The following is a 27,685-nucleotide window of genomic DNA, read 5'->3' on the forward strand; positions in this document are numbered from 1 at the left end:
CCCTGGGGGAGCTTCCAAATTTCTTGGATGGTTGGTTGCCTTTCAGCAGTGCTTTTGCAGCTGGGGAAACTGAGACTTAAGAAATAACTTTCCCAGGATTCCCAAGCTGGTGTGGTGGAGATCAAATCAACAGAATGGATTTGACTGATGGTGCCTGATTCATAAAACCAAAGTTAATCTCGTAATATAACAACATAGAATTAATAATACCTATTACCTTCATCCTGGTCATACGCTGACAAAATTATTACCCAAGTCAACTTTTCTAAAACATTGTTTTTGTTGGATCAAAAGAAGCCATTTGCAGAAAAGATGAAGAAAGTGTAGTATTCATTCAGTCTTTCCCCCTCCTTCCCAAACACACACAATCTTTATTATATTACCTCTGAATTATGATTTAATTTAATATACATAAGAAAAATCAAAGACTAGACACAGGTGATTCAAATATGTTAGCCAAAAAGACACTAAATAAAATTATTTAGAATACATCAGTCATTCTGTTTTCCTCATAAATCTTGAAAACAAAAACTGGTCTTGGTTTCTCATTTTTAATGGGCTCCTCTCCTATGAATTATGTAAAACTTCCAGAGATATAAACAGCTCTATATACAAAGAAGCAGTGTGGCAGTACATGTGACTTTACATATCTTTCACTAGAAAAGAAAAATCATGAAAAATTTGCTTTGAACCTGTTCTTCAATTCTAAAAGGAAGCTAATTTGAAAGATTTGGAAACCTCACTGAAGTGGCCAAACTATTTTTTATTTGAAAGTAGCATAAACATCTAAGTTGAGCTAAGCCGTGAGCTAAGCTGTCTTGGAAAGTGGAAAGGATAGTTCCGCTGTCCCTAAACTTTGTCAGGGAAGCAGATGGGGAGTGCCAACCCCAGAAAGAAGAATGAGTTTAGTGTAACGTCCCAACTGCCGTCGAGTTAGAACAGCTCACCAAGGAGATTTAAACTGGTCCATCTCCCTAGAAGGTAGAAAAGTTAATTATGACATCATTCTTTTTTTGTTTTGTTTTTGCTTTCTTCTCTCCTCCCCTCCCCGCCCCCCCCCCACCCCCACCTTCGTCCTGATTATTCCTACCGGGTATTAGTTACCTATTGAATATTTTCAATACTTTTCTGTTTCAGAGCTTTAATCTGTCACTTACCTGTTTTTAGGTTATAAGAGATGAGGTTTCAATTTATTTTGTACCATTTATTATTATTTTTGAAAATGTTTGTTTATTTTTGAGACACAGAGAGAGAGAGAGAGAGAGAGAGAGAGAGAGAGCATGAGCGGGGGAGGGGCAGAGAGAGAGGGAGACACAGAATCCGAAGCAGGCTCCAGGCTCCAAGCTGTCAGCACAGAGCCCGACGCGGGGCTCGAACCCATGAACCGTGAGATCATGACCTGAGCCAAAGTTGGACGCTCAACTGACTGAGCCACCCAGGCTCCCCTGCATTGTTTAAAAAAATTTTTTTGATAAGAGGTGCAGAGAGCTTCAGTGAGTATCCAAAGCCACAACAAAGAAATAGAGGAGCCTGGATTTGAACCCAGGCAGGTTGATCCCAGAGACTGTGTCCCTTTCCTTGAAGCTGCACTGCCTCACCAATTTTCATATCTTAGTAAAGAATAATCAGTACAATGGCCTGAGCCTTCTGGCCGTTGATGTCGATGCATATTTATCACCCTGTGTTAGACTCAGCAACCTTAGGAAATAGGTTTAAAAACCGCATTTTGCAGACAAAGAAACAGTTGCGTGCAGCTGACTTTGCCAAGACTGTGCAGCTGGCATTCAACCCCGATCTCATAGCTTGTATTTAAGGCACGTTTCCATCTATTACCTCATTTAAGGACTGTGCCAGGCTCAGAAATCTCTCAATAAATACTTTCTGCTTGAACGGGTGGATCTGCACGCTTTCCGTAAAAGCTCGGCAAGAGGCAGTTGGGGTAACTAAGACTTGAGAAGTTAGGAAGCTTGCTGGGGTCACTCAGCTAGGAGGTTGTGGAACTAGGCCGTGAGCCCAAGTCCCCCCACAGTGGGACGCTGCAGGGGATGCTGACCAGCTGTACGAGAGGCAAGCTGCCAGCAAGAAAGGAATCCTCAGCAGACTGATCGTTAAAAAATGCAGCTCTCGTGTGCACTGAAATATCTGGTAGTGAAGGTTCTTCATGCCTGCAAATGACTTTCCAGTGGTTCAGAAAGAGAGAGCAAGCAAATATGAACAGTTTGTGGATCTAGGTGAAATTATACAGGTGTTCATTTTACTGTCCCTTTAAATTTTATGTACAGTTGAAGTTTTTCAAATAAAAAGTTGGAGAAGAAGGAAGGGAAAGGAAGGGAAGGGAAGGAAGGGAGGAAGGAAGGAAGGAAAGAAGGAAGGAAGAGAGAAAGAAGGAAGGAAGGAAGAAGGAATAGAGGAAGGGAGGGAGGAAGGAAGGAAGGAAGGAAAGAAGGAAGGAAGAGGGAAGGAAGGAAGGAAGAAGGAATAGAGGAAGGGAGGGAGGGAGGAAGGAAGGAAGGAAGGAAGGAAGGAAGGGAGGGAGAAAGAAGGAAGGAAGAGAGGGAGGGAGGGAGGCGTATTCAGGAGGTGTATATTCACCTTCTGATTCTCCGATTCACATGCACTGACAGCTATGGAGTCCATCTACTGTCTTTTGACTATCAAGTGATTTACTTGTTAAAATTGTTAAAATATAGTGTTTGTACAGATGACACTCACTGAAAAAAGTCAATGTACTGGCACCTATGGACATATTTTTTAAATTTATAGATAATCCTCAAATTTAATAAACTATTTTCTATTTAAAGGGCAGCTATATTTCTAATAAATCTTGCAATGAAAATTTGCTTCCTAATTAAATATATGATTCTCTTCTGTGTCAGAAAAGGAAATAATGAAAGTGTTTGAAATGAGATGATTTAGCAAGCATGAATTCATTTTGGATGACCCATAAGATTTAGATGCTCAATAGTCTTAACTTCTATCATAAAAATCATTTTGATGGATTACTCACTGGTAGTTTTCTTTTCTTCTCATTTGTGTTTAAAGACCAAAAAATTTAAATACAACATGATAGAACTGAAAATTTACAGAACAAAAGACCCAATACTCAGTGAAATTTATTTGTAATACATGCATTTTACAGTTAATTTGGGGGACCTTTTTATTTATATTTTGTATATTTTAAAATTTATGATTGTTAAACCTTTTTTTTGAATAATATAAGCTAGAAGGAAGGAAATAAGTTATTTCCTTCTTACCCATCATTTAATATTTGGGTTGGATTTCCTCTAGGTTTCTTTTCAATTCATAGTGTTTTTTTCTTATTTACATGGTTGTTTATTTGTATACTTTTTTTTATCTAGCTTTTTTTATTTTTATCTTTTTTAAAGATTTTAGTTTTAAGTAATCTCTATACCCAGTGTGGGGCTTGAACCCACAATTCTTTAAGATCAAGAGTCACATGCCCTTCCAAACCAGCCAGGTGCCTCTGTATCTTGCTCTTTTTAAATAACACTATCTCATAAGCATTTTCAGTATTATTACAGTTTTAAAAATCTTTTTCAGGGAGGGTGAATAAAAACAATAACGAAGAAACTCTGAGAGGATATAGAAGAAATCAGGTAGAGACCGAGAGGAACTGGGTAGGTAGAAGACAGGGCAGGCTTTCCAACTGAATACCGCTGTATGTTTCTGACACACAGACTTAATTTTTGACCTGTGTACGTATAATGCTTGTTAGAAATTTAAAGAAAATTATTGGAAACATTTAAAATTTGGGCATAACTGGGGCGCCTGGCTGGCTTAGTCAGTTAAGCGTCAGACTCTTGTTTGCGGTTCAGGTCATGATCTCACAGTCTGTGAGTTTGAGCCCCACATGGGGCTCTGTGCTGACAGTGTGGAGCTGGCTGGGGATTCTCCCTCTCCCTCTCTCTTTGCCCCTCCCCCACATGCATGTTCTGTCTCTCTTTTGACATAAATAAATAAACTTAAAAAAAAAAGAATAAAATAAAATTTGGACATAATATTGTATTAAATAGATGGGTCACAGTTTATATTTATTTACATAGTTCCTCAATTATGGGACTCTCAAGTTCTGTTTAATTTTTCCTCATATGTCAGTTTGTGTTTTTAAATAATTCTGTGTGTGTCTGAACAATTGCCTGATCTGGTTTGGTCACTAGTTGAAATAATCACAGTCTTGCAGGCCATACGTTTATTTTTACTTTTTATATTGTTGATAATTTAAAATCATACTTGGAGACTAAATCCTCAGTGATTTCCTTTTTTTCCCGCCCTGCGTGAGAACCACTTCTCTCTTCTATATCAGAAATCTCATCCAGTGTTAGGTTTTGCATTGGTATGTTCTGTTCTTTTCCGGGGAAAAGAAAATGCCCTGACATGTGTTCCATGTATTTCTTGGCAACTTCCATCCACTGTCTAGATCTATTTAGGGAATAGTGAGAACGTTTTGGGCCAGACCATGACATGTTATTGACAATACATGTGTATGACAAATGCCCACTTCCTGGGGGTCTTCGTATAAATAATAATAAACATTATTGTAAACTTCTACATGTATTTAGAGTCCTCTGCCTCCAGGATTGTGGTCAACTGGGTCTGAGACTGAGAATTTTGGTCCACGTCAGCCTGGGTCAGCCACACAGTGTTACCACTCCCCTGAGCTGGTAGAGAGGGCTGCCTGGCCTTTCCAGCCTGGTTTTCTGCAGCTACTGCTGTCTCCACCCTCTCCCCATTAGTGCTGGTGGCCTACCCTGGCCTCCTGAGCATGCCAAGGAGAAAGGACGAGGACCTCAACTCACCCCACAACAGCTGCAACACTGGCAGTCTCCGCACAGGGTCCCCAGGAGGCCGTTGACCACCTGGATGGCACAGAGAAGCATCTGGACTCCGCCTATGACCAGCAGGATGGAGAAGAGGGTCAGATGCCAGGGAACCACATCGGCAGGCTGCCGGCACTTGCTCCATAACGCCTCATCATTGAGGTAATCCCTGTCCAAAATATGGAGGAGAAAGGAGACATTTGTAAAACATATGCAATACGCTGGGCTACAAAGACACCATAATGATTTTTCTTTTGCAATACTTTCCATCCCAAACATAAGCTCCATAAGAGAAATGTCCCATAATGGAGCACCTGGGTGGCTCAGTTGGTTGAGCATCTGATTCTTGATTTGGCTCAGGTCATGATCCCAGGGTCATTGGATCAAGCCCCACATTGGGCTCTGAGCTAAGCGTGGAGCCTGCTTATGATTCTCTGTCTCCCTCTGCCCCTCTCCCCCATTCACACACACACTCTATCTCTATTAAATTTAAAAAGAGAAAAAAGAAAAAAAAAGGAAACCTATCCCATAATAATAATTTTAAAAACAACACCTAACATTTTTATTAAATATATACCATGTGCCAGACTCTGCTCTAAATTTTGTACACATATCAACTCATTTTTTTCCTCATAGAAGCCTTATGAGAACCTTCTCATAGAAACCTAATGAGGAATCTTCCATTTCACAAATAAGGACATTGAGGCACAGAGAGGTTAAGTGGCTTACCCCTAGGTTGCATAGGTACTAAGTGACAGAGTGATTTTTGTGAGGGGACCAAAAGGATGGGTAAATCCAGTATCTATGAGGGGACTGGGAAAATGAAGATACCCTGGGAGTAGACTCTTACAAATGTTCATGGCCATTATCCTGCCAGTTGTTGTTAGGGACCATTTGGGCTTTTGACAAAATTATCTGTCAAGTCTAGTGGCCTTGTAAAGTACAGTCATTGTCAAAGGGACGCTTAAAGGGAAGAGCTTAATGTTTGAAGGCCTAATTCTAGCCAAATTGCGAATTTTGCTCAACTGTATTTTTGTTAACATGTAGGGATTCCGCATGCAAAAAGATTTAATTAACTAAAAGGAAGAAATAATCTGCTGCCTTAATACATAGTTTATAAAATTTTGAAACAGGAGAAACTGCAATATTTTATAAAAATATATATATTAGGAGTTTACTACAATATAAAGGGCATTGTGTCTTGAAGGAGAAATGGGAAACCTATTGTCTTTCAGACAAAAACAAGAGTAAAAGTGGATAAATGCTGTGGATTACTATAATTTTTTCTCACATTCTTAGAGCCACAAATTGGTCTCTACCTCTGCCTTTATGTATCCTCTATCCTTTCAAGGACTCCATGGGAAACTCCTTCTGGCTACTAAATTAACATCTACTCCTGTTTCTGACAAATTCTCCAGTGCATCAGTGCTCATTTTAAATACATTCCATATTAAGATTTTCAAAAATCTTTGGAATGATGGCAGATACCCTGGAGTTTAATAGAGCACAAGGAATAAAGGAAAGAAGGAGCATTTTGCTCTTGATTTAAAAGTAAAACACTGCATTGTTTGGAGCATTGATTCACTTTTCCATAGCTGCTCATTAACTGTGTGACTTGTGTACTTATCTGTAAAGTGGGAATAATATCATTAAATTGTAGGGTTGTTGTGACAATTACCTGAACTAACACTAGTGACGTGCTTAGGACAGTGCCTAACATATAGTAAGTGCTCAGTAAACGCTAGTATTTTTATTATTTTACTTAACCTGAGCAGTGTGGTCTAAAGGAAAGAGCCTGGTATTTTGGATTGAGTTGAACCTGGTTTGAATCCAAGCATTCATCTTACTCTCTGTGTATTCCTCATACAAGTTACTCCCCCCCACCCCCATAGCATCAGTTCTTCATCTATAAAATGGGCTGAGAACAACCTCACAATTGTGAAGATTCACAAAGATCATGTACTGTATGTTATGTACCGTTGTGGAAAACTTCCTTTTATTAATTACTTGTAAACACTCAACTTTCTGTTCCGCATTTTTCGATGTAGTCCTGTCTATCTTTACAGTTTCCAAACTTGACTATAGAAAGTCGTGAAGACACAATATTTTCCAGGCACATTTTATAAAGAAAGGATTCTAAGATGAAGCAATTGGCAATCCTGAGTTTTTTCCCCTCTGCAAGAGTTTGTGCAGAGATGGGATGACAGCACCTCCTGGTGGCGAAATTGGTGCAATGCTCACGGGGGAGCCTTGGAAGTAAGGGTGGAGTTTGGGCACCTGGAGAAAGAAATCCTCTCAGTTCCACCCACCTCATCCCCCACAAACCACCATAAATACGCATTCCAGACCCTTCTTCTCTCCTCCCAGATTCTCAGGGCCTGAGGCTCCCCGAGATGTTGGCAATGATTGTTGTGGCCAACTCCCCAACCCCACGAGACAGTGGGCCCTAATTTTTTGTGGAGAAAATCATGTTTCCACATTCTGTGAAGCAAGGAGAGCTGAGGCAGTTTAAATCCACTTGACTGGAGTTTTAAAGCATCCCATTATTGTGAAGGGTATTTCCATCTGAGCTGTAGTAATCCCGCCATATCCGTATAGAAAGCCATGGGTTTCATGAGACTCACCTCTTGAAAGCAACAGAGGCAGCTGATGGAAAGAAGAGGGGCTCCCGAATGCTTTGCCTGGCCCACTCTGCCTGGCTTGTTCTGGGGTCACATCCCCTGGGACAAACTCCCCGATCCTCCTCCTGCCCTCAGCTGACGTTGGTAGCCCTTCTGTGCCTCCCAGCTTTCTGTGTTTCCTCTGGAAGAGCACCTAGGACCCTGTGCTATCACCGTCTGTCCATTTTCCTGTTTTTCTTTTCAGGGCTGTATGCCCATGTGGACAGAGACCGTGTCTCCTAACACCGTCCCCAGTTCCAGCACAGGGAGTGATCGATAAATAACGGCAACTGTCACGTACTGGTCCTGCCCACGTGCTTTACATCATCTTTCTGAATCCCACAAGGAGGTGTTCTTTTACTTGAACGAGGCCTTGCATAGAGTATAGCCTCCACAAAACTCACGGAACGAACGAACATATACACACAGATTAAGAGGTTGAGGCGAGTGAACGGAAGTGCCTGGATGTGGTCTTCGGTCTGTCTGACTCTGCAGCTAATGTTCTTAATCATTACACGAACTCCCTATGTTGAGTGATTATATCCCTTCGGTATATTTGAAATATGACTTATTTATTACATTTGATTTATACAACATATTTATAATAGCTTGTCAATTAAGGTTTACCTGTACCATGATAAAGGGAATAGTCTCTTTGAGCCTTCATGTGACTGGATGAAAAGATAGGAATTAAATCACAAAATCATTATGAAAGCATAACGTTTCAGAAAGCTCTAATGCATGATCTGTTCACGGTAATGAGTTATATTCACAAAAATGAATAATAAGGCTGAACGTTTAGCAAACAGCATGTGGCAGTAATTGTGCCAAAGGCTTTCTGTGCATCGCGTTCTTTCATTCTTGCCTGAATCTGTGACGTAGAGCATGCTGTTACCCCATCTGACAGAGGAAGAGCTGAGAGGTCAATGCACTGCCCAAGATGACCCCACTGGTATGTGGCAGGGGTGTGACTGGTCCCTAAGTCCAGTCAGGCGAAGAGCGAAGCTGCTTGACATCCATGAGTGTTTCGTGCTTCCTGAAAGCTGGAAAGCCTGGGGGGCAAGCCCGCATCCCCCTGTCAGTGTGGCTTTCAGCTCTAGGGAATGTGTTCAAGAGCAGCTTACGGGGTTCCTTGCTGATGAGCAATCTCTGAAGTACAAATGCAGATGGTCTAAACTGAAAGTCCAGGCAGAACATTTATTGTACTCACTTCTGTGTTTTGGTGTGAAAGAGCTCGCCACACCTCACCTTCCCCAGGGAGCAGGCAGGGTTACAGCCAGACAGGGGAGTGCTGTGCTTGGCCGGGTCCCTTGTCCCTCCCCCACTGCTATCGTCCTTGGCCTTTCCTCTGGTTCTCCCTTCTGTGGCTGTCCCCATGCCTTGTGCCAGCTGCTTCCCTTTCAGCAGCTCAGGGTCAAGGTAGAGGTAGCCAATTGTCTTAGAAAGGAAGACCTTGGATGGGAGGAGGTCCTACTTCAAAGGAAGGCAAGAGGGTGTATCTCAAAATGTCCTAGGTTTCTTTTTCCTTCTAGGAGGCCTCTTTAGTATGGTTCTCATGACAGAGAAAGTTAACTGTCTTTGCTCTTTTAACAAGATTGCCAACAAACATTTCTGAGGGAAAAACAAACAAACAAACAAACAAACCCAACCCAGGCTATGTCCTATGGCATTGAGTAGCCCTGAATTTTGTGCCCCAAGCTGGAAATCTTGGAGTCCAACTCAATAACCTGCCTCCTATTTCCTCACACCTAATCCTGATGATTCCATCTCAGATCTCTGAAATCTGTGTCCTTTGGAGCCAAATTCCACTGCCTTGCTGGTGATAACCTTATCAGGATTATTACTCCAATCTCCGACTTTTGTCTCTTCTTACTGAGCATGTCTTCATCCTCCACATCACTGACATCACAATCGTCCTAGAAATCCCAGGTGGCGGTGGCATGTCCTGCTTGAAGTCCTCTGCTGGTCCCTGAGGTCCCAAAGTTCTGGCCTACCTGTCAACCACGTCCCCAGGTGGTGTCCCCTTCTGTTCCTCTCCCCCCTATTCACCCCGAGCTTCAGGCTTGCAGTGAACAGACATTCTCTGAGCATGTTGGGCCTTTTCATGGTTGTCTCAAGTCCTCCTCTTCTCTCTGCCTGAAATGTGCTTCTCCTCCCTATCTGGAAGGCACACCTTTGCTCATGTCCCCAAACCAGCCCATGTCACCTCCTCAGAGAAGTTTCCCTTGCACTCCTCCATTTCGTCCCTTTCTGCATTGTGAGGGTGTGACCTGTGTTGTCGCTCTAACTAGCCCTGCGCTCGCTGGGGCAGGGGCCACATCCATCCTTGTCTGCTTCATGTTTGGGACAGGCTTCAGCACAAAGTAGGGTACTGGCCAAGTGTGTGTTTGCTTTTTCAAATGCTCCTTCTGCTAATTACTAGCTGTGGAGCCCTGGGCCAATTAATCTTTCTGAATTTCATTTTTCTACTGCAGGGATAAGAATTCTCAGTTTTATTAAGAAGATTAAGTGAGATAATGTGTGCAAAAACATTTAGCCCCTAAACACTGAGAAGGAGAAGGAGGAGGAGGAATAGTAGGAGGAAGAAAGGGAAAAGAAAGAGAAAGAGAGAGGCGGGGGGAGAGGGGAAAGAAAGGAAAGAAATAAAAAAGAAGGAATGAGAAAGAAAGAAAGAAAGAAAGAAAGAAAGAAAGAAAGAAAGAAAGAAAGAAAGAAAGAAAAAGAAAAAGAAAAAGGAAGGGAGAAAGAAAAGAAAAGAAAAAAGAAAAGAAGCAGTGGTTGTGGCTGCCACTGCCATTTGGTAATAAGGAAAGAGTGACAACTGTCCTAGGTCCTTATCTTCAGGCTCATACAAGTGATTAATACTTGCTCCTCACTAGTATCTGTGCATGTGTTAGATTTGTAGCTACAACAACCACGTCAGTATTTATGCACTGGGATCCCGTGGATAAGAAGAGTCCACGGAAGCAGAGACCCTGAGCTATGCTACACAGAATCTATAATCGACACAAAAAGTAGAGAGTGCAAATCAATATCACTTATGTTCTAGAAAAGCCATTGTGACTTAGACTCAGAAAAATTGGATCTGAGCTTCAGTCATTAGGAAACAGCATTTATGGGGTGCCTGGGTGGCTCAGTCGGTTGAGTGTCCATCTTTGGCCCAGGTCATGATCTCTCAGTTCGTGAGTTTCAGCCCCGCAGTGGGTTCTCGGCTGTCAGCACAGAGCCCACTTTGGATCCTCTGTCCCCCTCTCTCTCCGCCCTTCCCCTGCTGGTTCTCTCTCTCTCAAAATAAATAAACAGAAGGAAGGAAGGAAGGAAGGAAGGAAGGAAGGAAGGAAGGAAGGAAGGAAGGAAGGAAAGAAGGAAGGAAAAGAAAGAAAAGAAAGAAAGAAAGAAAAAGAAAAGAAAGAAAGAAACAGAAAGAAAGAAAGAAAAGCAAGGAAAGAAAGAAAGAAAGAAAGAAAGAAAGAAAGAAAGAAAGAAAGAAAGAAGGAAAGAAAGAAGGAAAGAAAATGAAAGACCATTTCATTTCTTTGGGCAAGTCACTTGTCCTCTCTGGGCCTCAGCTATCTTCCCTCTGAAGGAGAGTTAATAATCCCACAAGTTTTCTGTCAGGATTAAATGAAACGTGGGTGAAAGCACTTTGTTAACGGAAAAACACCAAGCCACCGAGGTTCGATTACTGTTATAAAAATTCACGCTGAGCCCCTGCAGTCCGAGGGAAGGGTTGGAGCTGCTGTGGGAGATAAGGTCATAAAGGAATGTGAGTTCTTGCCTGAGAAGATAGGACACAGGATGTAGGAGACAATGGAATGCTGACAGGAGACTGCCAGGTGGCAGAGAGGATGCCATGTGACACATTCCACCTAGATCCCCCCCTCCTGAGAGCCTTATCCTGTGCCAATCTTGGCATATTTCACGCCTTGTACAGAGAGAGGACTTGCACCTTCTGTGGGATTAAATTCCAAAGTCAGGGCGTGAGGAGAAAAAAACCAAACCAAACCACAAATAGTCAAAATCACTCTTAAATAGCCTGTCGATCACCTGGAAAGCGTAGGCTACATGGTTTTGTAATAAACCCCTACACAGCGATATTTGATCCCATGATAGTTTGAAGCCACTATGCAGATATGGTGGCACTCAAACCTCTCTCCTGTCAAAGAATCATCAAAGCCTTACCATGAACAGAGGAGGGTGGAGAATTCTGAAATGTGCCTGCTTGCCTGCAAAGTTTATTCTGTTCTGTTTGTACTGTTAAACCTCTCTGATCTGATACAAGTTAATGAATGGGTTAGTTGTTGTGAGAAGATCCGGTACCATTTGTGAAAGCATCTATCACGGAGTAATGTGCAGTAAAGGGCTATGATGTGCATGAAAACTTGCTTCACCAGAAGGACAGAGGACTTTGAAAAGTTGTTTCCTGTCCTTCCCCCACGCTGGCATTTCCTGTAGTGGCCCACAGACCAGCTGTCACTCTCCTGACCTTGGGCATGGATCCCATTCCATCCCAAGCAGGGAGCGGGTGTGCCAGGGAGGGTGTTAGGGTCTAATGCTATTGTACTGCCTTCGGGCGTTACTGGGCAAGTGTGTTTCCTTTCTCCGTCCTTTGTTTTGGACATAGATTCATTCTAATTGATTTTGAGTTCGTCAAGGGTAGTATCATTCACATAACAGTAAATACAAAAGCGTGTTTAATACTGCGCTTCTGTTGTTGATGGAAATAATAGGAGAAGGGTCCTTAGAAGGAGACATAATCTGTAGTTTCATAAACTCTCAGGGGAAGAACCTCAGGAAATGGATCTGGTGTCTGATTTCTATGCGTAGGCTAACCCCACGGCAGCGGGGCCCCAGCAGTCCTCTGCAAGGTAAGGGGGCACAGTACAACCATTGCCTTTGGGAATCCCTGCATGTGATGTTTAGAGGCCTGTACTCCTGTTTAACTTTATTTTTTAAAAAGTTTTTTTAATGTTTATTTATTTTTGAGACAGAGACAGAGCATGAATGGGGGAGGGTCAGAGAGGGAGGGAGACACAGAAGCAGAAACAGGCTCCAGGCTCCTAGCTGTCAGCACAGAGCCTGACACGGGGCTCGAACCCACGGACCGCGAGATCACGACCTGAGCCGAAGTCGGACACTTAACCGACTGAGCCGCCCAGGCGCCCCCTCCTGTTTAACTTTAGAAGGAGGGATGATACTTTACACGAAACTTTTGTGAGCTGTATCATAACAGAACCAGTACCCTCTGTCTCCTCATCTAAAGCCTGCTTTTGAAGTTCTTTAGACTCTCGTTGTAAATGAACATGTAGAGTTAATAAATTGTTGTCCTACAGATTTCTTTAGGCACGGTCCCATGGTCCATTGTAGGGGCACCTCACAACCACATTTCCTGACCACCTAGATGTGTCAGTCACTGTGCCAGGTGGTAACGAACAAAGCAGAAATGGTCCAAGCCCTCCTGGAGGTCAGAGGCTGGTGCAGCACTGTCTCATAGACCGTCTGTGACAGTGGTAATGTCCTGTATCAGTGAGGGTCAATGCAGTTGCAACTAGACACATGTGGCTGTTGATACTTGAAATACTGATAGTGTGATTGAGGAATTTTAACTTTATTTCATTTGAATGAATTTAAGTTTGAACAGCTACATATGGCTGCTGTCTACTGTGGTGCACGGTATAGTCTATGGGCAGAAGGGTGTGTAGTCTAAAGACACTAGAACTCAAGGGCGCCTGGGTGGCTTAGCCGGTTAAGTGTCTGACTTCAGCTCAGGTCATGATCTCACGATTCATGAGTTCGAGCCCACATTGGGCTCTGTGGAGCCTGGAACCAACTTTAGATTCTGTGTTTGCCCCTCTCCAGATCACGTTCTATCTCCCTCAAAAATAAACAAACTTTAAAGAAATTTTTTTTTTTTTTTAAAGATACTAGAACTCAAAAGTTGGAAGGTAGGAGTTTGAGCCCTGCCTCTGCCCTTAACCAGCTGTGCGACTTTGAGCAAGCCAAAATTATTAAGCCTGCCTTGGCAGGGTATAACTACCGCTTGCGGTTGTTGTGGGGATTAAATTATAAATTTGTTGTGTGTGGGGGGGGGGGGACGTTCTTTATCAGCTACAGAGTTCCATGACAACATGCAGTGTTATTTTAACCAGTTCTATTAAGTCTCGTGAAGAATCTACAATATTCTCAATGTCATTTTCCATAAATTTGTGCCTGAAAAGATAGTCTACTCATAGACGATCTAGGGAGCCTTTGAGCCCTGTTAGTGAGTAATCATTCTCGTTTTCTATGATAAGATTTTCAATGGGAGCCACCACTTTCTGTTAATTAATATTATTAGTTGCCTCATGTCGCTGCTCATAAATGTCGGGGTGTCAGTAATGACACTGCAAATCTCCTTCTCTCAGGCCAGCTGAAGCACCCCCTCTTGGTTATTTCTCCTGGTGTCTGTCAAAAGAGCAATTAAAAGGGCCCCTGGGTGGCTCAACTGGTTAAGCGTCCAACTTTGGCTCAGGTCATGATCTCATGGTTCGTGGGTTCGAGCCCCGCATCGGGCTCTGTGCTAACAGCTCAGAGCCTAGAGCCTGCTTCTGATTCTGTGTCTCTCTCTTTGCCTCTTCCCTTCTCACACTCTGTCCCTCTCTGTCTCTCAAAAATAAATAAACATTAAAAAAAAAAAGAAAGAGCAATTAGAGTGAGATCTTGGGCAAGTTCACTCCACCCCCTCTCCAGCTCTGCTTCAGAGGAGCAACATGCCCGACACTAGTCAAATGAAGGTAACAGGACCTATGCAGGGTCTCCCTTGGGCCATTTACCTGCCTTGTGGGGACACGTGGACATCACAGGGTGCACCTTACCCATCGTGGAAGGGATAGCCCCACGTGCTATTGTCCATGAGACATTTAGGACCCCTGTTGATTGAGATGGCTGAGATGACAAATGAGTATCCAGCACCCAAGAATCCAATCACAGCAAATATTGTGGAGGTGAACATCTGAAAGAGAAGGAGAGAGATAGGCGGGTTCTTAAGGTGTTCCAGAGGTTACCCCCAGCACACCTAACCAACCAGTCTGTCGTTGAGCATAGTGTCTCCAGGGAAGTTACGGGGTAAGAGCCAGTCTTCACAGTAGGTGGGAACTGTGGTGTCTCCTAGAATGAATTTTGGTATCTTTTTTCCCCTTCTTCCCCCCATTCCCATATCTTTCTTTACCTATTCATTGATGATTGAAGTGCTAGTTATGGTTGATACCTTTGAACCATGGTTTTTAACCTTGTTAAGAATAGAATCTCCTCCTGATCTTTCTCTTTCTCAGGACTAATATGAAAGGCTGTCTATTACAGAATCAAAGAATCTTAGAATTGAAAGTGATCTTAAAAGTCTTCTGGTCTGGAGTGCCTAGTTGGCATGAAATGGGCATGATAAGGCCTGCCTACAAGGTCTGTTGTGAAAGGTAGACATGACAACTTAAGTTAAATGTCAGGTACTCCCCTTCTCCCTTCTGTGTATTACTAACAATCTTATCACAGAATATAGTTGGCCAGGGGGCGGGGCAGGGATGGGTTTGGGGGTGGAGAGGACCTGATAGTGCCTGGACAATTGGAATCTATGTAATAATGGAGTTCCACTTTAGCTGGTGTTTGTTTTCATATCATATGTGAATGTATTTTTGGTGCAACTATCCAAGACTGACCTCTGCCCCATGTGCCTTATAAAGTCTTATCTGACTTCCTATGTCAAACTAACCATCCTCTCTTTCATCTCTTACCCCAGTACCCTGGACTATATAAACTTCTCTCATGGCACAGTGCCCACAAGACATTTATGCATAGCTTTTTATGTCCGTCTTCCCCAACCGGAACATAAGCTCCTTGCCGTCATGGACAATGAGTTATTTGAAGATAGGTAGGACATTGCTTTACCCTGGCCATCATGTATTTGGTTTTTCTTCTTCCCACCTTTTCAAAGGCACCAAATAACTACTTGTTGGATGTTTTCAAAGACTATGGTTTCATGTTACTCATTATTTGACATTTTCCCTTTGAGTTTTGTGTCTAGGGTAGCCAAAATCCATTCTCACCATTAGTAACATTACTGAACATAATCTAGGTAAGAAGTAAATGAAAATTTTGTTCAATTTATCAAGTTAGAACAGGCCATCTCTTTTCCAAAGGATATCTAGGTGAACAATTTTGGAGATTTCTGGATTATATGAAGTTAAATAGGCTTCACTCCTGTTTTACTTCTAAAAATCTTTGTGATACGCTGAAGTCAGTGAACCTCCAGGAAGGGGATATACTATGTATGCTGGAATATAAACAAAATTATTAGCTCCCAAGTTATCACTGATAAGTGAGGAAATTGCCTCAGAGTTGAGTCCTTATTTTGTCTATCAGACAATTGGGCACTTTCTCAAATACTTTATTTTGAACAACCAAGTACCGCATGGGGGAAGACATTGGTCAGAAACAACCCAAGTAATTTTAGCTGAGAGAATTGTATAAAAATTTTTTTCTGGGGGAGAGAAAAACATTTTTTTTTTCTGAACACTGATGTATTAATTATTCTAGGAAAGTTGGCCTCGCAATTTCTAGTTCTGAATGTTACAGTTAACAAACCTTTTAAAGGGCATTCTAAATGAGCATACGTAGTGTTGACAGTTGTGGGGATCGTTAACATACACCTGAAAGAGAGGTGTTCAAATACTGTCTTTGTCTGACGTGAATTGCTATTGGTGACTGAGTGAAATTTCCCCTGACCAGCATCATACATGGCTACAAAAATGTTGTATCCAAACTTAAATGGAAGGGAAGATGTGCTGTGGGAAACTCTTGATGGCTCAAAAGGTATCTGTAGTAGTAGCAAAGACCTGGTGTCAAAAAAGCAATAATACGTTTAAAAATAAATGAGTGGGGGAAAGACTTATTTCAAAATCAATGTATTAAAATTTTATAGAATGTGATTAAAGTATGTGCCCATAATTCAACGTTTGTATATTAATGTCAGTCAAAGAGCTTAAAAAATTTTTTTAAATGTTTATTTACTTAGAGAGAGAGAGAGAGAGAGAGAGAGAGAGAGAGCCTGAGCGGGAGAGAAACAGAGAGAGAGGGGGACACAGAATCTGAAGCAGGCTCCAGGCGAGCTGTCAGCAGGGCTTGAACCCACGAACTGTGTGATCATGACCTGAGCTGAAGTCAGATACTCAACCAACTGAGCCACCCAGGCACTCCTCGAAGAGCTTTTTAAAAAACTTCTTTATGGGAAAATAAAAGATGGTTTGATATGCAGTTTAGCCTTATATTTGGGTGTATATGGTGATTTGCAGAGTTTCCTGGTCTCGTTGGAACCTATAACTTTTTTTCCATGAGTTCTTATAAGAACACCTTTTGGAAAATGCTGCTTCAATTCTTAGTGACAGTTTATCTGCCTAGTTCTCTGTCTCTGGGCCACCACCATGTTCCAACAAAATTGCTGGTCAGTTAGACACAGCTGATGTAACTCTAGGAATGGCCAGAACATTCTAGTACAGCAATTAAAAACTTATGCTCAGGGCAGTTTCTTCTCGTTACCTTTTTTCAATTCAGAGTGAGGCTCTGAATGGTCTGAAAACATTTGTTGACAGTGCAGTTCTTTGTGATGGATTGGGTTGTCTCAATGAAAAGCAGATTCTGTGAAGAAAAGGTCTCTTAAAGGTATCTTAAAACTGGTTAAAAGTCTTCAAAAGCCAGGATTTCCACTAAATCAATGGTTAAATACGCTTATAATTAATTTTTGTACCAAAGATCCCAAAAACCATTTAATGCAATCATCTCGCCTTTTAGCGAATAAAAATAGCTCCATTCAGTGAGAACCTTAGATGCCTTATCTCATTTAATCCAGGGTTGAACTAAAACAACCCAGGGTTTCAACATCTGCTGATGAGTAGTGAGAGGAGAAGTCTGACTCGCTATTCCTGCTGTGTGAGCTGAGTAAAGGATTTTAGATAGCACTCCTGGAACATTTTAGCAGGCAAATATTTAAAGATGCAGAAAGTGAGTACAAATGCACACGTTCTTCATGTTAGGCAAGTCTGAGTAAATGAAAAACCAGGTTAGTAAAAAATATCAGTTAGATGGTATTTCTCTTTGCAAGCAGTCTCCATCGTAAGCACCTCTATACCAGTACTGTCCAGTGAATTGTAATGAGAGCCACATATGTAATTGAACACTTTCCAGTAACTACCATTTAAAAACTAAAAACAAAAACAAACCAAGACAAACAAAAAAACCACCAGTGAGAATAATGTTAATAATATGTTCTCTTTAACTCAACATATTCAAAAACTATTATTTCAACATATAATCAATATGAAAATTACTAATGAGATACTTTACAGTTTTTGTAGTAATTCTGTGAAATCTGGTGTGTATTTTATACGTATGCTACACCTTAATTTAGATCAGCCACATTCCACTGCTCAATAACCCCATGTGAACAATGGCTGTCCTATATTGGACAGTATAGTCTAGAATATTTGAAAAACTGATCTTTGGTAGCAAAAGTTTAAAAGACGTATGGATATAGTGTGCACTGAATTTATGATTATGGGTACTCTTAGGGAGGAGGGAAATATGATACAAGAGAGGAGCACAGTGACTCCCAACTGAATCAATAATATTTTACTTCTTGATAAAACTATCTGAAGAAAATGCAGCATCAGGTTACAACCTCAGAAATCTACTGGTGGCATGGTCTGATTTTGTATCCAAATTTGAAACACTTCCCGTTAAAATAAAGAAACAACCCAAACTGATTTTTCATCACTTTTCCAAAACGGATGAACCATATGAAGCAAGGTATACTTTTTTTTTAACTTTAAAAAAAAAATAAAAAAATTTTAAAGTCTGTTTATTTTGAGGGAGAGGGAGAGACAGAGAGCGAGCATGAGTGGGGGAGGGGCAGAGAGGGAGAGAGAGGATTCCAAGCAGGCTCCTGCACCATCAACACAGAGTCCAATTCGAGGCTTGAACTCACGAACTGTGAGATCATGACCTGAGCTGAAATCAGGAGTTGGATGCTTAACTGACTTAGCCACCCAGGTGCCCCAAAGCAGGGTAAACTTTATGTCCCTTTGCTTTAAGTAATTTCGCATTCAGAAGTCTTTAAAAAATTATCAAACTCACTACTCAGAGATATTATCAGTCTTAAAACCACTAACTTTTAGTTATGTTAAAGATAACTATATCATGAGTTTCATGGTAAAAAATTTTTCATATTAAAAGAAAAGTTATTAAGCTCAAGTTGAATACACGAGGGTAGACATTCTAAATTGTTGTTAAAGTAAACAGGCACGGTGGGGGTACTTGGGTGGCTCAGTTGGTTAAATGTTGGTTGGACTCTTGATCTTTGATCTGAGCTCAGGTCATGATCTCATGGTCGCAAGATCTAGCCCAGCCCTGTGTTTGGCTCTGTGCTAAGTGTGGAGCCTGCCTGGGATTCTCTCTCTCCCTCTCTTGCCCCCACCTGCTCACGCACGTGTGGTCTCTCTCTTTCACTCAAAATAAATAAATAAACATTTAAAAAAAATAGGCAAAAGGCCTGGAAATATCTATGGAAGGAGACACAAAATTGGGAACAGAGGTAACCTCTAGAGAGAGGAGTTGCCAGACTTTTGAGTCAGGAATGTGAGACTCCCTTTGTAGGTTTTGTACTATGCCGATGCTTTCCCTAGTCAAAATGAATAAATAGTAAAGAGAGGCACCACTGTGCAGTGGTCAAGGGCGTGGGTTACAGACATATTGATTTGGGTCTGAGTCTTGGTTCTCTCCTTTATGACCTTGGGAAGTTAGTCTTTCTAAGACCTCCATTTCCTCTTCCATAAGATAAGGCTCAAAAATAAGTACCTGCTCAGGGAGATCATTATGAAAGATAGGCTAATTGATAGTAAATAGGAAATCAAAAGTACACATCTCCACAGGATCAGATAACCTTCAAGTGGGGTAGGCTATTAGATAATGCCCAGTACTTCACTGATAGGATACCTAGAAATCTTTTTTGTCCTACTTCTCTTTTTTTAAAGTTTATTTATTTATTTTTTGACAGAGGGAGGGAGAGAGAGAGAGAGAGAGAGCACGTGGGAGCATAAGTGTGGGAGGGGCACAGAGAGAAAGGGAGACACAGAATCTGAAGCAGGCTCCAGGCTCTGATCTGTCAGCACATAGCCTGACACGGGGCTTGAATTCAGGAACTGTGAGATCATGACCTGAGCCAAAGTTGGATGCTCAATCGACTAAGCCACCCAGGCGCCCCTCTTTTGCCTACTTCTGAGTTTTGGATTATTTCCTATGCCATTAATAAGCACTTGATAAATGTCATTATTATATTGTAATGTTTTTATTACCATATCCTGACACACTTTACTTTCCACAAATACCGAGAGCATCACGCTCGGCAGAAAAATAACAGGCCAACTCTCAGAACGCACGTTCTGTTCACATTGTTAAAGAAATGTGTTTAAGTATATGCTGTAAACACTTCCCTTGAAAAAGAAGATAAACATGCCCTATGATGAAATGCCCTCGAATTCACCATCTGTCAGCTTTAAAACCTTCCTCTCCGGCAGGCTCTGGAGGCAGAGGACATGGGATTGGACCCCAGCTCTGCTGCTGCCCATGGTGTGTTCTTGGCCAGTTGTGTACCTAGGTTGGCTGAACCCGATGGAGGAACCACTGGGGCCTGGGAAGGGAAGAGGAAAATGGGTGGCTTGGGGACATAGCGTTTAGAGACTTGAGTAGTAGCAACGTGTTGCGGAAACATCTCTGATGGGCGTGAAGGTTCCTCCTTAACAATTATTCTGAGATATATAGAGATGACCTGATGCATTTTTTCCCCTTTAGGATGTTAACATTCTGTGTTTTCTGCTTCGTCACACTTGAGAAGTGGGGGAGGGCTGGCAGGGTGGAGTGTGATGAACAGAAACTTAACTTGAACGCACCTCTGTTTCCTTAGTTATAAAACAGGGGGTTTAATGCCAAACTCAAAGAGTTAGTGTGAGAATTGAATCTGATAAAGTATAGAAATCACCTGAAATTCCTCCTGAGCATTCATTTGCTTCACTCATTCAACAACCATTTGTGTCCTCCCTACCCAGCCACCTGCTGCTCCTCTCCCCTCCTGGGCACACAGATGCTTGCAACATCTTCCCCCATCCTTGTAGCGTTCTTACGCAGGGACATGTGTGCATTATCTCTTTCACAGCAGAGGATTTTGAAGCATAAAAAACATTTAGTTTTTTATTTCTTCTTTCAAGATATTCTTCATATTTTATTTCTTTCAAGATGATCTATTATTTCAAAAGGACTGTCTTTTTTTACAATTTTTTAAATGTTTATTTATTTTTGAGAGAGAGAGAGACAGAGCGTGAGTGGGGAAAGGGCAGAGAGAGAGGGAGACACAGAATTGGAAGCAGGCTCCAGGCTCTGACCAGTCAGCACAGAGCCCGACGCGGGGTTTGAACCCATGAGCTGTGAAATCATGACCTGAGCCGAAGTTGGCTGGTCAACGGACTGAGCCACCCAGTCGCCCCAAAAGAACTGTCTTTCTTAAATTCCCCTCACACTGGCTGTCACACCAAGGAATGCAGAGGTAAAAGAGTCAGTGCTTTTGGCCTCAGGAAATGTTCCCTTCAGAAGTGCTCACACAGGAGGTGTCCCTAGGGGGCACTGGTGAGCCAGGCACTGCAGAAGTGCTGACTCCACATTGAATCGACTAATTTCAGAAGTAATCAAGATCCTCCTTGGAGACATGTCAGTCAACCATCTGGCCCTGCCTGTGGGTGGGGTGGGCCTTTATCTACCTGATATGCGTTGAGGATGCCGAAATGTTGGCCTGCCCCTAATATCTCCTTTATCAATCTACCCTTCAGTCCCATTATTAGATACTCCTTTGAGTCAAGGCCAAGGTCTTCAAAAGGCTGTTATGTTTTTTTTTTTTTTTTAACATTTATTTATTTTTGAGACAGAGAGAGACAGAGCATGAATGGGGGAGGGTCAGAGAGAGAGGGAGACACAGAATCTGAAACAGGCTCCAGGCTCTGAGCTGTCAGCACAGAGCCCGACGAGGGGCTCGAACTCACCGACTGCGAGATCATGACCTGAGCCGAAGTCGGACACTTAACCGACTGAGTCACCCAAGCATACCCAAAAGGCTGTTATTAAAGCACAGACTTAACATGAATGAGTGGATAAAATTAAAAGAGATCCTAGGGACTCTGAGAGATCTTTTTTTTTTTTTTTTTTTTTAAAGGATTAGTGTGCCGGAGACCCTGACCAGCCACAGATAAAGTGCTGGGAGGCCACTGAGAACCTCTTGTAGGGGAGGAAGGGGGTGGAGACCCAAAAGTAAATCCCCCATCTGGGTTTTCAGAGCCCACCTCAGAAGCCACCTTCCTCTCATAGTTTTTGCCCTAGGGCTCACTTTTCTCAACTTAATTTATTAAAAAAAATTTTTTTTAATTATTTATTCTTGAAAGACAAAGATACAGAGTGCAAGTGGGGGGGGAGGGGTAGAGAGAGAGGGAGACACAGAATCCGAAGCAGGCTCCAGGCTCTGAGCTGTCAGCACAGAGCCCAAAAAGGAGCTTGAACTCACGAACTATGAGATCATGACCCGAGCCAAAGTCAGAGGCTTAACCGATTGAATTAAGCCACAGCTTAATTTATTTAAAAGAGTGCAGCCCCCAAGTCTGGGCTTCAAGTTTGCTTGGCCTCAGAGGAGAGCTGGCCTCCATTTTCTGGTTTCACCATGAAATATTGGTTAGGTGATCTCAAGATTTTTTCCAGCTCATTGTCTTGCTTTATCTCTACAACCACCATATCCTGCTTCTACTATCTATTGATTATCCTGGTTTTACAGCCAGGGAAGGGGAAGAGAATGATGCAGTGACTTCTGAAAAGTATTCCAGAAAGACTTTAGCAAGGAAGAGAGGACAGAGAGGCCAGGAAACAAATGAGAGCAAGACTGTGGAAACAGCGACAGGATTTAGCCCCATAGCCCTTGGCCTAATTTGTTTCCATCTCATAGGACTTTGTACTTAGCTGGATTTCTTTTTTTTTTTTTTTAACATTTATTTATTTTTGAGACAGAGAGAGAGCATGAACAGGGGAGGGTCAGGGAAAGAGGGAGACACAGAATCTGAAACAGGCTCCAGGCTCTGAGCTGTCAGCACAGAGCCCGACGCGGGGCTCAAACCCACGGACCGCAAGATCATGACCTGAGCCGAAGTCAGACGCTTAACCGACTGAGCCACCCAGGCGCCCCTATACCTAGCTGGATTTCTTAAACAGTGTTCTGCAGAAGCCTAGTGTCCCTTAAACGTCTGGTGGGGAATGCTGTGAGCCTTTGGAAAAATAATTTGAATCTTCAGCATTATAGTACTAATCCAAGTATGCTGCAGCCTTTTCCTTTTTGTCTGACAAAATGTTTTAGATTCCTTTCTTTAAAAATGATTATTGCTTGGTGCTCCAGAGCCTGAGAACATGAAGGAAACAGAGCTCTGAAACAGAGGCATGAACTCAAGAACCCTTGGAGGACCCTATAGGAAACACTCCGCCATGCCCACTGTAGGCCATCATTGTGTCAAAATGCAGGCCCACAAGTATCAGGTTCATTCATCTTTTTATTTTTTGAAAAAGAAGTAGGATATCTAAATACTTCCGTAGTATCTCTATTTTCAAAAGCTGGCAACTGATTAAGAACCAAAACAAAAGAAAAAAAAAAGAAAAGGAAAGGAATTTTGCTGGCCACCTAGAGGGTGGCTGTCCCTGCATCCCTGGTCCAAGGTGGCTGTGGTGGGTTGTCTTGGTTGACAGTCTGGCAGAGCTGGTCCTTTGCTGGGCACTGCCCTTGTGGACTATCGGCCAGTCATTTGGAGGAGTCATCCTCAACCCACACCAAGGGCAGATCCTTCGTGGGTGGGGGAGTCGGTTGGGGAGCTCAGACAGACAACCTGAATTGGGCAGACCAAATGTTTCAGGTTTTATTAATGCAACTGTGCTTGTAAAAATATGACTTTTCTCCCTTTCTTTTGGACTTCGCTTAAGTCTATTTAAAAAACAAGGTTCGCACAATACTTTGAATATTATTTCACTTTTCACTGTGGTTATATATAAACCTAAAAACAAAAAGTAAACAAACAAAACCCTTGTTTTGATACTGGGTAATCTTCAGCCTTCTACTCAATACCAGAGAATGAGCTGTTAGGTTTCTAAGCAATGACTCTTTTTTAATTTTCATCCAGTTTCTTAATTGCCAGTTCTTTTTCAAATTCTCATCTTCAGCTTATTCTCCAAAAATCCACAAGGTATAACAGGATTACATTCAAAGGGCAAATGAGTTACATAATTCTTCATTTCCCTTATAATTAATTATATAAAAACATACATGTGTAAAACACATGTTATACAACTATATCAAATAAATCATGGTTAATTTTTACATCTCTTTGTAAATGATGATTTTAAATGTTATAATAATCAATGCCAAAAAAAAATGATCCGTGCTTACTTGGGACTCATGATGGTGTTTAGAAGGTAAGAACATTCTCTTTGAATGATCTTTGCACGCAGAAAACCGTAACTGTATGCACAGTATACCAGCCTCAGCCCTTCATATGTGCTCAGTGAATATTTTTTGATTAAATAAAAGAGCAAATAATAATGGGGAAGAAATGTTAGAAAAGATTCTATTTGGGAACAGATGGCTATACCTTTTCCTTTAAGAAGTTAAGTTAAGCTTGAGTAATTCATCATTTGGGGTTCATGAGCCTGTTAGAAGGACAGTTGAACTTCAGGGGGACAACGAGGGCAGGAACAGTCCTGACTCATCAGCCAGACAGTAATTCCAGTTTGACCTTCTTTGTTTTTGCCATATCAGTGTACCCGTGCTCTTAATATTTTTCTTTAAGACAACTCTCTGTTGCATTCATTTATATCACCACTAGGAGTGAAGAGCTAGAAACATTAGCAAAGACAGTGCAGTAGTTTCGAACTTTTAGTTCTTGTTGCTTGTGTTCCTGGAGCCTGAAACTTATTCCCCCTTTGTTTTTTGCTTTTTAAAGTTTATTTGTTTATCTTGAGAGAAAGAGGAAGTGTGCATGAGAGAGAGTGGGGGAGGGGCAGAGAGAGAGAATCTCAAGCAGGCTCTGCACTGTCAGCGCAGAGCCTGACGTGGGGCTAGATATCACGAACTGTGAGATCATGACCTGAGCCGAAGTCAAGAGTCAGACGCTTAACTGACTGAGCCACCCAGGCGCCCGTTTGTTCTCCCTTTGTTAAAAAGGGGGATTATGAGGGTTTGGGATGGCAAAGACCTCTTTCCAATCAGAATTGAATATTCTCTTGATAAAATCAAAAGGACTGAAGGAGAATTGACAAGGGAATAACTTTCTATGCTATTGAAAGATACAGCCCACCTGACTGCCAGCAGAGCCTGTCCCATACTTGGGAAACTCTGATCTAGTTCAATATCTTCATTGTACAGATGAGCAAAGGGAGGCAGAGGGCAGTACAGTGACTCGTCCAGGTGCAGGGATGGGACCCAACCCCACTTCCCAGGCTGGAGTGGTGATGCCTAATCTCTCTAGCTCACCTACTGAAAGATGCTTGACTGCACGAAACAAGAAAGGAAACAGAAGTCCTGAGTCAACAACGTCTGGGTGGAAGTGGGGAAGTACTGGGCACTGAGGCAGTGAAACTGGCAGCAGTGTAGATGGGGAATTTAGAGGGCTGTTGGGGAGGGGCTGTTATCAGCCCTTATGCTGCCCCAACTCCCTTTACAGATGAGACAATGCAGGCCAGAGAAGGGAAAAGACTTGCCCACGGTCTCAGGCCTCTCAGGGGCAGAGGGGAGACTTACAGCCCCCATTCCTGCCTTCCATGCCTGCCATTCTTTTTTTTTTTTATAAGTCTATTCATTTATTTTGGGGGGGGGGTGCAGAGAGAGGGAGAGAAAGAATCCCAAGCACTCTCCACATTGTCAGCATGGAGCCTGTCTCAGGGCTTGATCCCATGAACTGTGAGATCATGACCTGAGCCGAAACCAAGAGTCAGATACCTAACTGACTGAGCCACCCAGGCACCTGCATTCTTTATATGGCCCCACTCCAGTTATCTAGCTGTGACATCCCTGCCTCTTTACAAAATCTAAAATGATACTCGTATCCTATAAGTATCGGGGCTTTTTAGTGTTTAAAATTGCATTATTATTGTTATTTTGCACCAGCAAGAAATCCCTATTTAGGTATGTGCCAGCTGCCTCCAGAGTCCTGCCTGGGGCTGGTGATTCATCCCCATCCCCACCATGCCAAGCACAAGAAGACAGTGCACCCTGGACTCATTCTGGCAGCCGCCTTCTGGGTTAACTTACCGCGAAGCGCTTCCCACAGCTCTCGTTGCCGCAGCATCCACAGCAGTCATTGTTCTTCAGGCCCAAGAACACCAGCGCAGGGAAAATCATCTGTCAGCAAGAGAAGCACCTCAGACTGGGTCTGACATGAGAAATGGGAGCCTGTGCCTGCCTGGCTGTGAGTGGTGCTATGTCCGTGATGTGGGACTCAGGGGCTAAAAGGGTATGGCAAGAACTTACAGAGCATGGCTGGTGCAGTAGATGGAGTATTAACTGAGTATTACTGAGTGTCTAGTTTCCATGAGGCCTAATTGCAGTTTCAGTGAGGCAAGACTTCAGGACCTGACGCCCTGAGTTTCCATTTACATGGTAGGTTAGGATAGCGATAAGAAACTTGTCTGCAGTCGTTATGAAAAGTGAGTCTAGTCTCTCTCTCTCTTTCTAAATTGGAGGTTCCCATCCTCTACTGGAAACAAGGGGTAAATGTATCATTAGTGAATGAGTGGAAGAGGAATCCACCAACACCTGCTTCTTTTGGTGGCTTTCAGTCAATCAGTTTGACAGAAAGTGTGTGTCTACAACCCCCAGCACTATCTTGTTAGCATATAGAAATCAGCCTGGGCGGCTCAGGTCATGATTTCACGGTTCATGAGTTTGAGCCCTGCGCCTGGCTCTGTGCTGACAGCTCAGAGCCTGGAGCCTGCTTCAGATTCTCTGTCTCCCTCTCTCCTGCCCCTCCCCAACTCGTGCTCTGTTTCTGTCTCTCAAAACTAAATAAACATTGAAAAAAATTTTTTTTAAATATAGAAATTTGGCAGCCCTCAGTCTGGTTCGTGGAATTCAATTGACCCATGAGAACTGCCAGCCCAATCTTGGGAATTCATTACTTATTAAATTTAGTGGACACGCTCTCGTCAGGTCCTAATGGAGAAGGGAAATCATTAAGACACTGACTTTTCATCATGCAATGCTTGGGCGTTTGTTAGCAATGAAATATCTTCTTGTTCAAAAGTACCCAATTTTAAAAGGATTCGACAGAACTCTCTGGGGGGATTTTAAGGCTTCCCTACTCACCAAGACCCCGCTTCCTAATATTCCTCCGAAAAACCAGACCTCTTCAGAAAGGTGGTCGTTATTGTCTATCACTTTTCCTCCAGGGAAGAATAACAGGATGTTAGCCAGGAAGCCAAACAAGGCGAGGGGGATGAGGGTGCCCCCCAGGCACTTGGCGCAGCCCCCCGTGCACATATTGGGGAAGCACAATACAGGTCTGCGATACAAGGCTCTTCAGCGCTGCCTTCACGGGGTCTCTTCAAAGTTATCAGCCAGAGCGTCCTTGTAAATGTCCCCAGTTCAATCCGTGTTTTGGAGCTGAGAGCCAAATCAGCCTGTGAGCTGTGTCCTTGGAGTTGCTTCTGCTTCTCAGATGTAGCACACCCTTGATGACGATGGACATTTATATATTCTCCCTGACCTGAAGTCCTTTTTTTTTTCCTGCACTCCATAAATGAGATTATGCGCAGAGCAATAATTTTGCCATGGAGACCAATAACCTCTGTTAATAATCCACCAACACAGGCAAGACACTCACATTGTTGCAATCGAACACAGGGCTGGAACAAACAGCATTTAGAATTTGTGCACCTTTAATCTGTCAATGTCACTACCCAGATAAGGAAATATTTCCCCCAGGCTCTTCGTAATCACTGTATAATTGAGTTGCATCCTAAAATCATGTCTCACAAGTACTTAATGGTCTACAGTGTATGTCTTTTTGTTTCCACTGAAAGCCTGGAATGCAAAAGAATTAT

The 27,685-nt window shown here is 42.5% G+C and overlaps 1 protein-coding gene across 1 annotated transcript; it reads right to left on the reverse strand.

Annotated features, from left to right (window-relative positions):
* Positions 1 to 743: 743 nt before the first annotated feature.
* TM4SF4 (transmembrane 4 L six family member 4) lies at positions 744 to 27,403 on the reverse strand. The gene is made up of 5 exons (XM_019439332.2): positions 26,949 to 27,403; positions 25,896 to 25,985; positions 14,353 to 14,489; positions 4,818 to 5,007; positions 744 to 974 (listed from the first exon to the last, which is right to left on the reverse strand). Exons 1-5 carry the CDS (start codon positions 27,120 to 27,122, stop codon positions 957 to 959), a joined length of 609 nt encoding a protein of 202 aa, XP_019294877.1. The 5' UTR covers positions 27,123 to 27,403; the 3' UTR covers positions 744 to 956.
* Positions 27,404 to 27,685: the final 282 nt, after the last annotated feature.

Source organism: Panthera pardus, unplaced genomic scaffold, assembly GCF_024362965.1.
Source record: "Panthera pardus isolate Hobbes unplaced genomic scaffold, ASM2436296v1 HiC_scaffold_16, whole genome shotgun sequence".
NCBI classification, from domain to species: Eukaryota; Metazoa; Chordata; class Mammalia; order Carnivora; family Felidae; genus Panthera; species Panthera pardus.

Excerpts from the sequence above, each read along its gene's own strand:
- TM4SF4 (XM_019439332.2), bottom strand. The coding sequence starts at position 27,122 with ATGTGCACGGGGGGCTGCGCCAAGTGCCTGGGGGGCACCCTCATCCCC. Across the intron at positions 25,986-26,948 it reads TATTAGGAAGCGGGGTCTTG|ATGATTTTCCCTGCGCTGGT; the intron begins GTGAGTAGGGAA and ends TCTTGCTGACAG. Across the intron at positions 14,490-25,895 it reads GCTGTGGGAAGCGCTTCGCG|ATGTTCACCTCCACAATATT; the intron begins GTAAGTTAACCC and ends CTTCTCTTTCAG.